General features: G+C 42.2%; 1 protein-coding gene across 9 annotated transcripts in view; it reads left to right on the top strand.

The window, feature by feature from the left end:
* The window catches only part of LOC138491581 (putative serine protease K12H4.7), a 1,111,489-nt gene that overhangs the window by 230,897 nt on the left and 865,337 nt on the right, over positions 1-15,255 (top strand). For all 9 annotated transcript variants that reach the window (XM_069618167.1, XM_069618163.1, XM_069618161.1 and 6 more), the window contains one exon: positions 7,582-7,814. In XM_069618167.1, coding sequence (XP_069474268.1) covers positions 7,582-7,814 — 233 coding nt within the window. The remainder of the gene's footprint in view (positions 1-7,581; positions 7,815-15,255) is intronic.

Below are 15,255 nucleotides of genomic sequence, written 5' to 3'. Positions count from 1 at the left end.
GTATAATGAAATGCTTTGAGAGAAATCAAGTGAACGTCCATTGATCTCTGTTGTAACTCTCTGTTTTAGATAATTGTTAATAAAAGTGTTTTGCCAACTTCCTGAGTCTGTTTGATTATTGATGTATGAGTAAGTTCTGAATCCCCATCCATCTCCAAGTATTGCTACCTCGTCATAAAGGGTCCCTCCCAGGTCCCAGGGTTCACTTTCATGTATTCCCCCTGAGGCAACTCCCTTTTCAGTTATAGATCTGTGTTCAGTGTTTGTATCTGTTCCCAGACACAAGGATAGTCTATCTTCAAATTGTCCTTTATGACTGTGTTGAATAAACAAAACTATCTTCATAAATCTGTTCATGAATTTCATACAATGAGATAAAAACAATTAATAAATTAAAGCAGATGACCACAAACAAAACAGCAGAAACAGTATCGAAAATTTAAATAGTAAATAAACAGTCAACCACAATCTAGTGCATGTCACTGCTGTTTTTCTTTTTGGTCATCTGTTTTAAAAAAATATATATATTTTTTCTTCCTTAGTATGAAATTCATGATCAATTGTTTCATGAAGATTATTTTAATGTTTGTTTTTATGACTTAATGTTGAATAAAGAATTTGAAGAAAGTCTGTATCTGTTTGCATATTAGCATAAAGGAGTAAAGTATGCCTAGGTTACCCCAGGGGTAGACAGATTCCCCCACCCTCTTCTCAGAGTAGTTGAAAGACTTGGGCGACATAAAAGTGCCTGAAAAGACCTTGTTCACCCAGTCTGTGGACGACTTGCTGATAGTATTACCCTCTGATGAAGCCTGTAAACAAGGCCATCAGGTACTCCTAACTTCTCTGGCTGAGAAATGAGATGGGGCTTCTAATCAGAAACTGGAACTGTGCACATACTATCATGCACTAAGTAATTAACTCTTTATGTGAGGTTTTCGCTGAGACCTTCTAGAAACGATGCTGTTTACAATGTCCCCAAGCCTCTAACTGTTAAGCAAATGTAAGTCTTTTTAGGGGTTGTTGATTACAACCGACAGTGAATTTCCAAGCCTATACTTAAGCTAATATAGTGGAGCCGTTGCAGCTATAGGGAAGGACGCGTTCACAAACACCTGCTTTGAGTCTGCCAGATTATGAAAAGGGATTTGTATTGTATTGTCATGAAAGAGATGGGTTTTCTTTAGCTGTACTTCTCCGGAATCACATGTTATCAGCCTATTGCATATCATAGCAAAGAGTTAGATCCTGTCGTTGTGGGAATGCAAACATGTTTAAGATCTGTGGTGGCAGCTGCATTAGCATTGAAGCAAAGAGAATATTGTGTTGGGGTCACCCTTGGAAGTGGCTGTGCCCCATGCTGTTGTCTGTTATTGAAAACCAAGATGCAATACATGTCTGTTTCACTACCCGTTACCCTGACACGGTGTTAAGTTCTGAATCAAGCCCCCTTTCTCCCTATCCCACAGGAAAGGGAGCCTCATGTAACATCTTTGATTGTGTGGCATCCCTGATTGATTGTTGATGCCACGCTCTGATGTACCCTTGCCCGCACCAGACCTGGTGTATTTTGCGGATGGTTTTTCTATAGGGCTCAAAATGTGAAATTGGTTGTGGGGCACGTGGTATGTGGAAGACTACCTCAAGCGGGTTTGGTCGAGGTGGCGGATCTAGTGGCTCTTACTAGTGCATGTTGCTTGGCTACCCAGCCATCTGTAAATCTATACATGGTCTTGAGGTACTCTTTTCCTGTAGCACATGATTGCAGGCAACTCTGAAAACAGCAAGGTTACCCGACAACAACTTATACTATTATTTTGTCACCTTGTTTCTAATTTTAATCTATCCTGTCACTTTTATGCAGATGATTCTCAAAACTTTCCATCTTTCTCTTCCTTTATTGATTCCATTTTCTCCCACCTTTCATCTGTCCAAACGTGGCTGCACCAACACTTTATCACCTTAAGCCAACTGAAACAGAAGTTCTTTTCATTACTGCCTCACCTTCCTCCCCTCTTCCCACCCTCTCCTCCCCCGGCCATCGCTTTCCTACTTCCCTCCTCCTCTTTTCTACGTCTGCCTCTAATCTAGGAGTGCATTTTTCTTCACATCTTTCCGACATGCCTCGCACCTCTTTTCAACTCTATAATGGTTACGGTCGTGCCTTTCTTTTCTTTCACACTGTTAAACCTCTCATCGCCTCCCTCATCTTTTCCTGCTTTTACTGTTTTGCTCTTCAAATTGGTCTTCCTGCTTTCCATCTTGCTACTCTGCTCTTTCTATAATGCCTCTATCTGACCGACGTCCTCTCTATCCTCTCATGCTTCTATTTCTGCACCCTTGCCTCCCATTCTATTCTATCATTTGACTTCCATGTCCATCATTTTCTTGGTATGGTGTTTTTAAATGTCTGCATTGCCTTGCTCCCTCTCATCTCTCATATTGTATTTCTTTAAATTATCCTCTCCACTCTGGATATTTACATCTACTCTCAGTTCCCAAACCTTGAGTAGATAATAACCGGATATTGTCTGATTCACAAATTGGCTTCCTCAAGTCAATGGGTAATACTGAACAATACCTAAACCTACCCCTTGCTTTAGACAAATACTATAAGGACAACGTGGGAGACCTGTGCCTCACTTTTATTGGCTTGTTGATGGCATTTGACAAGGTGAATATGTCCTTACTCTGGTCAGTCCCTCACAATGTGGCGATATATACTAGCCTTTAATATACTATTATGCAGCTATATATCAATACTGAAGCTTAAAAGCTTGCTTGGATTTCTTCATCTCTTGCCCCCAGAAACTTCCAGGTGTCCTGGAACAGCCTTACCTCACCACTCACTCCCCACCCTTTTACTGTTCCCCAAGGTTCAATTCTGGGCCCACTTCTCTTCCCTCGCTATACCTCTGATCTTGGCACATTGATCTCCTCCTATGGCCAATCAACTCTTTCATGATGGCACCAGATTTTCTTCTCCTTTCCCTCCTTATCGGATGAGCTACGGTAAAAAATGTCCAACTGTCTCTCCACCATCAAAAACTGGATGGCTTCTCACTCGCTCATGCTCAACCCCACTAATACTGAAGTTTGTTACTTCCCATCCAAACAGACTATCTCTTCCTCTCCCACTCTTATTTTCTGCTTGCAACCTTGGTGTCGTCTTCGACCCATCTCAGCTTCTGGCTCTTCATCTCCAAATATACCACTGCGGCCAGACTTTATCTCATCAACATGAGAAAAATACCTCATCTTCCCTTCAATACTGCTAAGCACCTAATCTCCTTTTTAGTACTCTCTTGATCTGGCTACTGTGCCAGTCTACTCTATGGCCTTCCCAACTATGCCTTTTCACCTCTCTACAAAGTCCTTAACTTTGCTGTCCATACACTCTACAACCTTCCCTGCTTCATCTCCACATCCCACACCTGCTGTCATTTAGGCTGCTTATCTATGAGACGGAGGGCAAAGTATATACTTGTTCTCATCTTACTATACACCCACTTGCCACATCTACCTATTGGCCTATCGCACTCCCTACTCTCCCCCTTGCTCTCTCGGATCATCCTTGGCTTGCCTCTTTGACACCTCTCATGCCTCTTGCAGTCCCTCTAGTTTCTGCTCTTCCCTCTCCATTGCACTCATTTTCTGGAATGCTCTTCCTCTCCACCCTACTCCTACTCTTTGTATTTAAACCCACCCTCCTCGCTCTCCTCCTTTCTGATGAGCCACTTGCATAGCATTATGTGCCACCTCTCCTCTCCCGCCTGACCCCAACCTCTCAATGACAACCCCACGGCACTTCCATCACCCCTTCATCCTAAAATCTAGCTCTTCATCCACTATCCCGTTCCTATATCATGCTCTACTGTCCTTGTCCCTGGTTCATACTACCTCCCCTGCATCATCTGGCCTTATTTCAACATGCTCTCACCCATTGTTTTTTTTAAATTTTTTAACAAATATCTTTATTTTGGTTGCACACATGAATCCAGAATACAAAAATAGATCTTACTTTCGACAAGGTTAGGTATAATTATAGACAAGGTTTACGGCACTACACAATGTCGCTTAACCTCACAAACATCTCTTTTCCATTGCCGCCTCCTCCTCCCTCCACCCCTCAAGCGGCTTGAAGAGCTTTGTAGGAACAGTCTTGCCAGTTTAGGTTTATATGTCACTACTGGGAACTCCCGATCGTAGTCCAGGAAGGGAACCCAAATGTCCGTAAACTGGTTTAGACAACCTTCTTTGGCCGCCATGATTTCCTCCCCTACCAAAATATCCCATTCCTTAACCCACCAAAGAGGACATTCCATGCCTTCGGGTGATTTCCAACATCTAGCTATTGTAATCCGGGCAGCCAACAAAAACGGAGTTATTAGTTTAGCAGTTGTCCCGGACTCTGGATAAACCTCAGCCACTGGCACGCACAAAAGAACCACCTCAGGGCTCATTGGGAGTTTGGTTTGGGTAACCACGTCTATTATGGAAACTACCGCTTCCCAGAAAGAGTTGATAAGCAGGCAATGCCACCACATATGAAGATAAGATCCCTGTGCTCAACACTTCCGCCAACATAAGGACTCTTGTGTTGCTTGGAAATGGTGTAACTGGACTAGGGAATAGTACCAGTGCAACATGAGTTTCAAGGCACATTTGTTATTAGTAACGCATCTAGCGGACGTATTGTTCCTAGTCCAAATGTCTAGCCAGAACCAGTCCTTCAGTGGTCGCTCCAAGTCATCCTCCCACCGGCACATATACGGGGGCCAGTTTGCCAACATTTCCCCTTGAAGGAGTTTATATATCCTAGAGACACTATTACCCTGGATGCCCTCCTGAACTGTCAGCTCAACGTCACTCAGGTTGCGTGTGTCCCCCTGCTTCACCAATGGCTGCCTTATCCAGTGCTGCAGCTTCCCATAAGAACATCTTTCTGCTTCAGAAAGCTGAAAGGTCATTTTGCATCTGTCAAAGGTATATGGTTGACCCCCCATAAATAGCTGGGCTAGCGTTTGCAAGCCTCCCTCCTCCTAAATGCCCTCTGGTTGCATCTCTGGGGAGAATGCTGGGTTATGAAAGATCAGGGAATCAGAACATAAGCCTCTAGGGCCCCTTTTCCACCGTAGTGTCCATTCCGTGGCCTTCAGCATACCTCTGGTAGAGGTGAAGAGCTCCGGATGCCAAGGTTTCTGCACTGAGCGGGAAATAAATGGCAGGGACCCAAGTGGGAGTGGGAGTCTAGTCTGTTCAATGGTAGCCCATTTGGGAAGGGGGGCGGGAGAGGACCAAACCAAGAGGTGTGAGGTCTGTGCTGCAACATATTTATAAAGATCCGGAACCCCCAGCCCCTTCAGTAGAGCACCCCCAACCTCACCCTTCTGGGAATTCTAGCCTTCTTGTCCCGTCGGACAAACCACAGAACTTTACGTTGAAGACGGTCAAGAAACCTTTGCGGGGCATCCACTGGTAGGGATGTACACAAATACAGGAATAGGGGGAGCAAGTTCATCTTGATCCCTGTAATTCATTCCAGTAACGAGATTTCCTCTGCTGCCAATCTCTCCAAATCCGCCTCCAACCTTTTAAAGAGGGACAGGAAGTTAGCGCCAAACATATCTGGTGGAAAGGAGGTAATCTGAACTCCCAAATACTCGATCAACTTTGTCTCCCACCTGATACGACTGCAAAGCGCACACACCTCCCCTCTGGGCAGACCAACCCCTAGTGCTACTGATTTACTGTAGTTTATCTCAAAGCCAGCTACTTGTCCAAAGGATTGTAATTCCTCCAATGCCAGAGGGAGGGAGGGAGGGAGGGAGACATGGATTTTGGTTAATGTGGGTAACACATCATCAGCATAAAGGGATACCTTATGCTGAGAGTCATGAATCTTGACCTCTTCAATGCAAGGGTTGTGTCGGAGACGCTGAGCCAGTGGTTCCATAATAAGGGCAATAAATAATGGGGAGAGAGGGCATCACTGCCGGGTCCCACAGGTAAGGGGGGATAGGAGATGAGAATTCTTGGTTTATTCTTAATGAGGTATTATGTACATAATTGACCATAATTATTTTCCCGTAAGAGAGGGCCAAATTATCCCCTGTTTTCCTCCTCATGACAAATCCAGTTTGTTCGGAGTCGATAAGTCCCGGTAGTATTGGAGCTAGACGATTAGCCAAGAACTTGGAATAGATATTCGCATCGATGTTTAAAAGGGAACTTGGCCTATAGGAAGCACATTCATTGGGGTCTTTATTAGGTTTCAGTAGCAAAATGGTGGTGGAGTATTGCAGGGAAGGGGTGAAGAGTCTCCCTCCCTAAAAGAGTTTAGTACCAGGCAAAGTCTGGGAGTAGTGTCTGCTATTGTTTGATGGTTCTCCGTTTGTCATTTATCACAGCCTGTGAATGGAAATTGCTGCCTGTCAGCAAGGCTAAGGAACGTTTGTCCCCATCTCTTTATGGCTCTCGATTTTGTACGCATGACGGGGCTGTACTTGGTCATATTTGACTCTCTGCACTTATGAACCACCTCCCTAGCTCCTTTGCACTCTCCCTTCCCCCTCTGGCACTTCTCCCCTGCACCCCCCCCCGCATTTGTGCAATTTGAATGACACAAGGCCTAGTAAGATCGTTGTTTTGTCCTCCCTTGTCGTGCCTAGAAACAATTGTGCACAGGCTCTTTATAAATGACTTATCATATCATTTAAAAATGCACTAAAGAATAGATTAAAATACAGTTGGGTTAAATATCTTCTGCAGGCTCTCGGATGTTAAAACCTGGTTATATTTCTCCTTTCTGTTCTCAATAATGAAAACAAATAAATGCTGGATTTCTTTAAGAAGCAATCTTTCCATGCAGAACTAAATCACTATAGCTAGTGTAAGGACTTATTTGGCGTTTGTGAATTTAATTTTTAATTAATTCCACCTCGCATGTGTCTAACATAGGAGTAAGAAAGCCAATTACACATTTTTATTTAACCAGTTGCTTTTCGCAGCCAACGTATTGCATTGCACTGGAAAAATTGTAAGTATCCAAACTCCAAATGTGATCGTATCTCACTGGTGACACATATGCATGTTCAGGTCTCTTGTCCCTGACTCACAGCGCCAGAAACATTTTATTCCTCTTTTAAGTCGTCTCGGTTTTATACAGCGCGAAGTGGCTTATCTAATGGTGGCAAATGATTTTAGGGTTTGTTGGAGTTTAGAACATTTTATCACGGCACTAATGAGGATCAGGCCCTCCTTGGTCGAATAAGCGGCCAGATATCTTTTGTCTATATCCACAGAGAACCTTTAACTCCACCTTTTTGTGTGTCAAGCATTGGTGCTTGATATGTCTTACTGGCTGTTCGTTTTTAATCGTTGATCTTATCTACTTGCTGAAACCTTGTCTGAACTTGTGTCTTAATTGCTGTAATGTAATATGGATTGTATGTTGATTCTTTTATGGAACTTCTATTCCGAAATTAAGATCTACTACTAAAAGTTTTTTTCTCCTTCAAATCAAATGCTGTACGTCCAATCATAAAACATGACAACATCTGTTGATCTTTTTCCTTTTAGGGACATGAGCACTTCCAACCTCAGATACCTCAGCAGTCGTCAAGCCCTAGCAGATCTGGCTCACTTTCAAACCGTGATGACACAAAAGTTGGGACTAGGCAACCGGAAGTGGGTGGCATTTGGTGGATCCTATCCCGGGTCCCTAGCAGCATGGTACAGATTGAAGTACCCCCACCTGGTCACGGCATCTATAGCCAGTAGCGCACCGCTGAATGCAGTAGTCAATTTTTCAGGTATGAAATAAGTGGATACTTTTTTATTTTTTTAAACATTTACTTTTTCCCCACATAAATTATACAGTTAATAATCTATTTCTTAGCTTATGTATTAAAACCATTTGTCCTAACCTTGACCCCTCTCATGGTTGGTAACCTTTACACTACTCAATTGTAAATCAATATCAATTTCTGTCAGATTCAAAGACTGGGTGATTCTTCCTTTTAGAAAGGTATCTGCTTATATGTGCACACTTTTAAACTAAGTTCTCCCCTCCCTAACTATTAGAACCTAAAAACATGGGTTATTTTTTACTCAAGCATGCACCATTCCCATCGCAAATATATTAGAACTGGAGGTGTTTGCGGCAGGCTGTGGCATTTAAAAGTGATGGTCTATACAGGTTTGTAAATTGTCTACGATTTATTTTGCAATCCAAAACCTTTTTAATCTAATTTGCAAATGTCACTTTCATACAGCACTTAATACTGGATTCCTCTCGATTCCAAGCACTGTAACAATAGATGTTGTTCTCAAATGCGTTGGTGCTCTGTTTTTTACCTCCTGGAGGATAAAGGACTGAATCAGCTATGCTTCGATTCATTTACTGCAGATTACACTCCGATTTTAGTCTACCATTAATACAGTACATACACACCATTCTCCAAGCTACAATACATCATTTCTATAGTTCTACTTCATTATTTGATCTTTTCAAGAAATTCCCTATTGCAATGTCAAGTCAAATGGATCTATTTCCCATTGCAATGTGGCAGTAAAGGTATTCAACAGAAGTAATACGTGCAATGGCAGGTCGTTGTGAACAGATCTTTGTTTACTTTTTTAAGCGAAAAAGGCAGTATGTATTCTTTTCCTCTTAAACCTTTTTTTCTATAAGATTTTCTTGGGGGGAGATAAGTAGGTCTGTATCTTATAAACTTCAGAACAATTGATCATCCTTCATATAGTTTCTGTATCTCTTACAGGTTACAAAGGCATGATACCCACAAAAACGGAGTCCTCTTAACTCTCCCAATTTGGGCTCCACTACCTATTCTTATAGATTGGCACACACTGCATTGGAAAAAGGAGACACCACACAAAAAACAAGAAACCCTCATAAAACCACTAATCAATAAAGGCAGGCAGAACTTTCATATTTATCAGATAAATTCTGCTTGGAGTGGGACACAGTCTCCCAGGAAGCTAGCACGTTTTTCACCCAGTCCTCCTTCCCCAGATGAGTGCTTGCCTTTAAAGTGTTTGAGTACTTAGTGTTTTTTTTTCTTTTTTTATTTACATTTTTTTAAAATCATAATCGGGGCCCTGTATAATCACTTTTTCCTGTGGGATTGGGGGGTCAGAGTTGTACGTCCTGAGAAAAGTAGCACATCTAATAACGTAGATACTGGAAAGTCGCTTCCATTAAAACATCTCTATTCTCTGCCAATCCTCTTTCCAGATAGGGTGGAATCGTTATGCAAGTAAACGACATGTACGCATTGGTGCCCCTTTTCCATTTTACAGAACCAGCAATGGTGAACAGGCAGATGTATAAATCCTTATATCCTAAGGGGTTGCCAATATTGGCTCGGAATCATGCAGCGTTGATGTATTTGAGGTTCGGATCTATCTTCATCGTTGTGTTTTTGCAAATATGTGCACATTGGCAACTAGTCAAACAGGTCTAGAAAATTCCCATTTATTTGCACCACTGTGTGAATGTAGCCTATCTCTAATCTGGGCAAGAAGCTTGTAAATCATTGAGGCTGAATGAGGTAAGATGGAAGAAGACCATGGGGGTCTCGCGCAGAAGGCCTTCTTATAGAATGAAGGTTGATAAACCAGTTGGTAAGTAGGTGGGATGTATGGAACTCTGCTTGCTTAATATATTGTGTTTAGAAGTTAGGAGCTCCTCCATCAGTGATCAATTTGTGATAATGTTAATACATTTCCAAATTCCTGCATTTTGCTTGGGTTTCCAATTTCTTCTGTCTATTTTCAGGGCCGGGCTTGTCCAAAAGTGGGATTTGCGTGTGAGCAGATCATTTTCTCTTGTAACCAGAATCCCTTTTTTCCGTTTAGCTAGATCATGTTTTTTTCTTTGGCGACTTTGACAACTGCCACAGTCCTTTCCATGAACTGTAAACTGTTAGTAGGCAGTACAGTTCTACGCTGTATGGTAGCTCTGTTGGGTGTTACTGCAGATTTGACACACCTTCAATATTTGATGCATCATAGCGTGTGGGTCGGATGAGCTCACCCCATGTGAGGAAATCCAAATTCTGACTGCACAGCAATGTACACTGTGTAAAAAGACGTTGAATGCTCACTATATATCTTAGGTCAGTTGGTGGTTGGTGGGGGGGAGAGAGTTGTTGTGCAAATTCTAAACATTTGTCCAATTAGGACACTTTAATAGCTCCCCCGAACATTTGTCCAATTAGGACACTTTAATAGCTCCTCCCCTTAAGGGAAAATGTTAACTTCCCACACCTTCCACAATATTGGGAAAAGGAATGGTCACTCCTGCACTTTCACCAGAAATCGATATACCACACAGTACCGCATAGTGATGTATTATAAGGGTTTTTTCGATGGAGCATCACTTATATTTCAATGGACCATTCACTGAGACCCAACTGTGTTCGCCACAGCCATCTTGTGGTAATGGACAGTCTCACACAGGAGCTCAAACCTAGTCTGCTCTGGCAGCACCAACCTGAGCAAACTCCCTTCCAGCTGTCGGAGAAAAACACACTTTAAACCTATTTGTCACAGATGGCACAGAAATCACTATTTCTCAGAGACGGTTCAAGTGTTTTTATTAACATTTTTTTGGGGCTTATGGCTGCCTCTCTCATCTGTTTCACCCTCCGCCCTAGCTCAGGCATCCTTAACCCCAGTTGAGTGCTGCCAGTTGTTTCTCCCCAAGTATGCAAAGACTCTAAATGAGCTTGATGGCGACCTAAAGGCACTAGGCCTCCTCTCTCTAAACTACTTCAGGGACCTCCTAGGTCCTGGTATAATATCCAGTGGTTATTGTCCTAATGGGATTTTAGGGGGGTGCCTTGCACTTACTGTTAGATTCAGGTTGGTTCAATCATGTCCAGGCTCTCTTCTTTCCCCATACTCCTACCATCACCCCACCTCCCTTATTCCTCCCACAAATCTGCTCTCCCTCTGATGGTTCACTCCTCCTAGTTTTTGCCTCCATCTGTTTCATATTACTTGTCCTCCCATTATACTTCACTACTCTTCCTCCTCCCTGATGCTGCACCAACGTCTCTACTAACTTGTCACACATGCACACTCCCACTGCAGAACTACTTCCATTCCTAAACCAGTATCTCAGCTGCTCCACAAATCTCTACCCAACCTTCCTCTCCTTCCATCCTCCCACTTGTCTCTTAGTTGTTCTCTACCTCACTTTTGACCTATGCCTAAAAACCCACACTTCCTGTGTAATCTCCCCTACCCCCCAGCCTTACCTTGTGAGGATTGGTCATCTGTCTCTGGCTAATCTGTCTCAGTATTCCCATGCATGTGGTAGGGAAATTCTTGAAAAGGGGACTAAGCCCTGCCCACTTTATTTGCGTGTGCTCGCTGGGTACTGCGAACGGCAGTCTGAGAAAGTCTGGTTGCAGGACACCTCTTTGCAGGTATGTTTTTCCAGGGGCAGTAGGTGGTCCTCTCCTTTCATTCACCAGTGGTCCAGGGCAAGCTTGCCAGTGTATAATGGTTGCTCAGTGAGGTCTTCTGGCTTTTCTCCCTGGTTGTGGAGCCTGCGGTTGTTGGCTACACTGCAACTTTCTTTTTTTTTCTGCCTGTAACTCTGCAGTCTTCGCTGTGCATCTCTCTTGGCACCCGCCTGGTAACCATTCCTCTGAGATGGGAGCTCTGAAAATGGGACACGGGTGAATTTCTGAGACGTGAGGTAAGGCTCAGCAGGCAAATATACTGGCACAGGTTGTGGGGGGAGACGAGAAGCTGGATCCTCTCTGCTTTCCTCATTAACTTCAAGGCTACAACCTGTTCTGTATATCCTTCCTCCTCCTGTGCTTAACTGAAAGGTGTCTTCATCCCCTGTTGACAAAGCCAGGGTAACTGGCCTTGTTACACAGTGCAAGCAAGTGTTCCACTCAAATGTGGAGTACACCGTCCCTAGTAATTCATATCAACATTGTCCTTTTCTGCTCATCTCAAATTTTCTTTTAATATGCATTCTGAAATAAAGCAGTCGACAAAGTAATTTACTTAATGGATTTTAACTAACATGTCATTGTAGAAATGCACCACTGGTATTATAAAGCAGTCTGGAAAGTGATCCTTCTGCACATTAAAAGAATTACCTAATTTGTATACCCTTTCTTTTCTTCAACCGTGTTCCTTTGACAAGCAAAATCGAATAGAAAAAACTCTTTGACTGTTTGTAGCAATGCCTCTGAAAGAGTTAGATGTTTTAGGTTCCTGATGTCAGTCATGGTTATGTTGTGTGCCCTTTCAAAGCCAATAAAAATGTGGTTATCAAAACCAAGTGAGAAGGACGAATTTTAATTCTCTAGTGTAGTAACCCTGACAGCCGGGTGTGGTCTTTTTTCCAATTCTTTTCTTTGAATGATCAATTTTTCATCTGCATTTCACAGCGGATTTAGTCTTGCGTCGCTGTAAATGATGCTAACTACTTGGTGGTAAACCGATGTTCCCGGGTCAGTCGTCATCACCAACAGTATTTGGTCATTGGGAAGCAATATCACCAAACTGGTTCCTCAACCCTTCGGTTGGTGGGGCAAGACTGATGCACACTGAAGTCTACAGACAGTATCTGTTGAAGACCATACCATTTACACTCTAGAGCATTTAACCACCCCTTGCCGCACCCCTCAACAAACATCCCTTGTCATTCTGTAGTAGCGGCACATGTAGTCCTGTGTCACGCTCAAGTGTCCTGGTTTTTCCATCGCATGCTTTGACTTGTAGGGCAATACTTATAACCGAAAAAACAAAACTAGAAATCTCGGCATGCAATATGCACGACCATGACTACTAGAGGTGTTGTACATGGGAAAGGGCTAGCTATGCAGTGACTAAAACTGTTTTCTGTTATGTATTTTTCAACTTATCCTCCTTTTAAAAATGCCCTGTGACCAAGCTCTAAATTCACATGCAACATGAAATGTAATGTACTTAAATTCCAGTTATCTAGTCCATTTTATGGCCTTTCACTCTTGACTCAAGACTTTCACTAATGAATTGAAACAAATTTTGTTTGTGTTCTCATTCCCTTGTGCCTAATAAATAAGCACATTGTGAATTGCGCTAGTATTGCATTTCTTATGTTCTATGAATACTTTACACCCCCTCGCAGCTTTCGTATTTAGTTAACACTTAGCCATTTATCTGTTGAGGTAGCTGAAACGAGAATGTAATTGAGATGGGTAACTGTAAACACAGCAATCAAACAGCACCAAAATAGGCTACATGGATATACTACTTTATTATTATTCTTACTGTATTAACATATGTAACCATGTGTGATATGTCCCTCACCTCGATCTGTTAAACTAGGGCACAGGGTGCACCATGATGCATACATGTTAATATCATCAATTTCATTCGGAATATGCTAGTCCAATCCTGATTTTAACTTTGCATTCTGGTAGTTGTAGTCCTGACTTTATAATGGCAAAATACAAGACTACATCTCCAGAATGGAATGTATTTCGTTGACATGTATGCTGTGAGGTGCATTTAAAGGCCCCAAGCAGATCCCTTTTCACATGAATGGCAGGATTGTAAACACAAACGACCTGGCCTTTGTTGTCTGTCAAGTAAAGTTAAAGAGCCATGTGGAAAGGGGCCTACCTGTCATTACCAATGGATAAGCAGCATTTTAATTTACAAAAGGAGGAATCGAAGATCCCCGTCACATGGATAACAGGATTTTTAAACACTGAAAACAAAAGCGGCCTGCACTGGTGTTTGCAAATAAAAGCAGTTTTGAAAAGTGAAAAAGTATCACTGTTCTCAGAAAAATGTCAGGAAAACAAAACATGATGTGCGAGTTGACAAAAAGCAATGTATATTATGTTTCACCCACAAAACTCAAGTGACATTTGAAGAGCCACTTTGCCTTCATGAAAGAAATGTCAGCCCAAGGCAGACCCGTTTGCTGGCTCTGGGCAAATCTTTACAAGGCAATATCGCACTCTCAGCCTGGATGTCACATCTCCCATCTAATGACCAACCACAATAAAATGTCCTGCTAAAGGTGTCGAAATTCAGTGTTCTCCAGACCTGCTGGTTCTGAAAGCATTGACTACAAGAAAAAGTTACTCTTGGCTGGAGCATGACTAATATGTGTGAAAATGGGGGCACCCAGGTCAAAGAGCAAGCTTCCAACACAAAGGAGACTGATTAAAAAAAAAAAAAAACTCTGGGCTGACTCAGTGAAAACAAATGGCCAGAAGGCAGGAGGAGGGCTATTTGTCTCACATGAAGATTCAAAATTAATTTAAAAGGACTATTATCATTTAGGCCTTTTTCTAAGCCATCATAAGGTGGATGGATTTCATCTATGTACCATTTTTTTCATGTAATTTCCAGGCGATTTTGGGGATATAAAATGTATCTATCTGTGACTCAGGGAACTGTAATGGCCAGTTAAATTATGTTTCTGGCTGATCTGAACATGTTTCAAATGTGAGAGCTGGTGGAAAATGAAATTAGGGATATGTTTAATAACTTACATATTCATAACTGTTGTGCTTTTTATGGACATGACAAAAAGGTGCCACATGGCCCTGGGAAACTAAAAGGTAGACGAGTCTGCTTGCCTTGAATCCCTTCCCTTCATAGTGGACAGGTGGACAAAACTGTGTAGAAACCTGGCCTATTTAACCAATAATATTAATTTAATTAATTCCCCAGTTGGCAGAAAACTATAGGGTGAACTTTGTTAAAATTTGCTATTAACAAAGCTCACTTCCCAGTGTGTGCTGAAAACTATAGCCTATAAATTAATTAGGTAATCCTTGTTGTCCAACTGACCCGGACTTCTTTAAGGAAGAAGGGTGTCTTTGTTCTTAAATCTGTCCAACCTTTTTATCCGGCTTCCCCAACACAGGCCTTTCAGTAAGGGGGGGGGGTCTGAAATCCAGAATTCCCCACATTATTCGAATATTTCTGTCTGACTTCCCAACATAGACCAAAGCAAGGGGGGGTCTGAAAAATAAACCGCTAACTCACTCTGTGTTTATTTTAAACCAAAAGTGGGGATGGAATTATAATTGCCATAGGTACGTACCAATCTTGAAATCCTACTGCTAGCCTTTTAAGCCTGCAGGAAAATCAAAATCGCACATTACATGATAATTGCCTTCGTTATTGAGCAGTGTAATTATTTCGCTAATTGAAATTGGCAGAAAGTGAAGAATTGTGATTGTGTTCTTTTTAATT

This window comes from Ambystoma mexicanum, chromosome 10 (assembly GCF_040938575.1).
Source record: "Ambystoma mexicanum isolate Mex_15411 chromosome 10, UKY_AmexF1_1, whole genome shotgun sequence".
NCBI lineage: Eukaryota > Metazoa > Chordata > Amphibia > Caudata > Ambystomatidae > Ambystoma > Ambystoma mexicanum.
The sequence above is the reverse complement of the archived record's forward strand: the minus strand, read 5'-3'. Positions and strand labels throughout refer to the sequence as shown.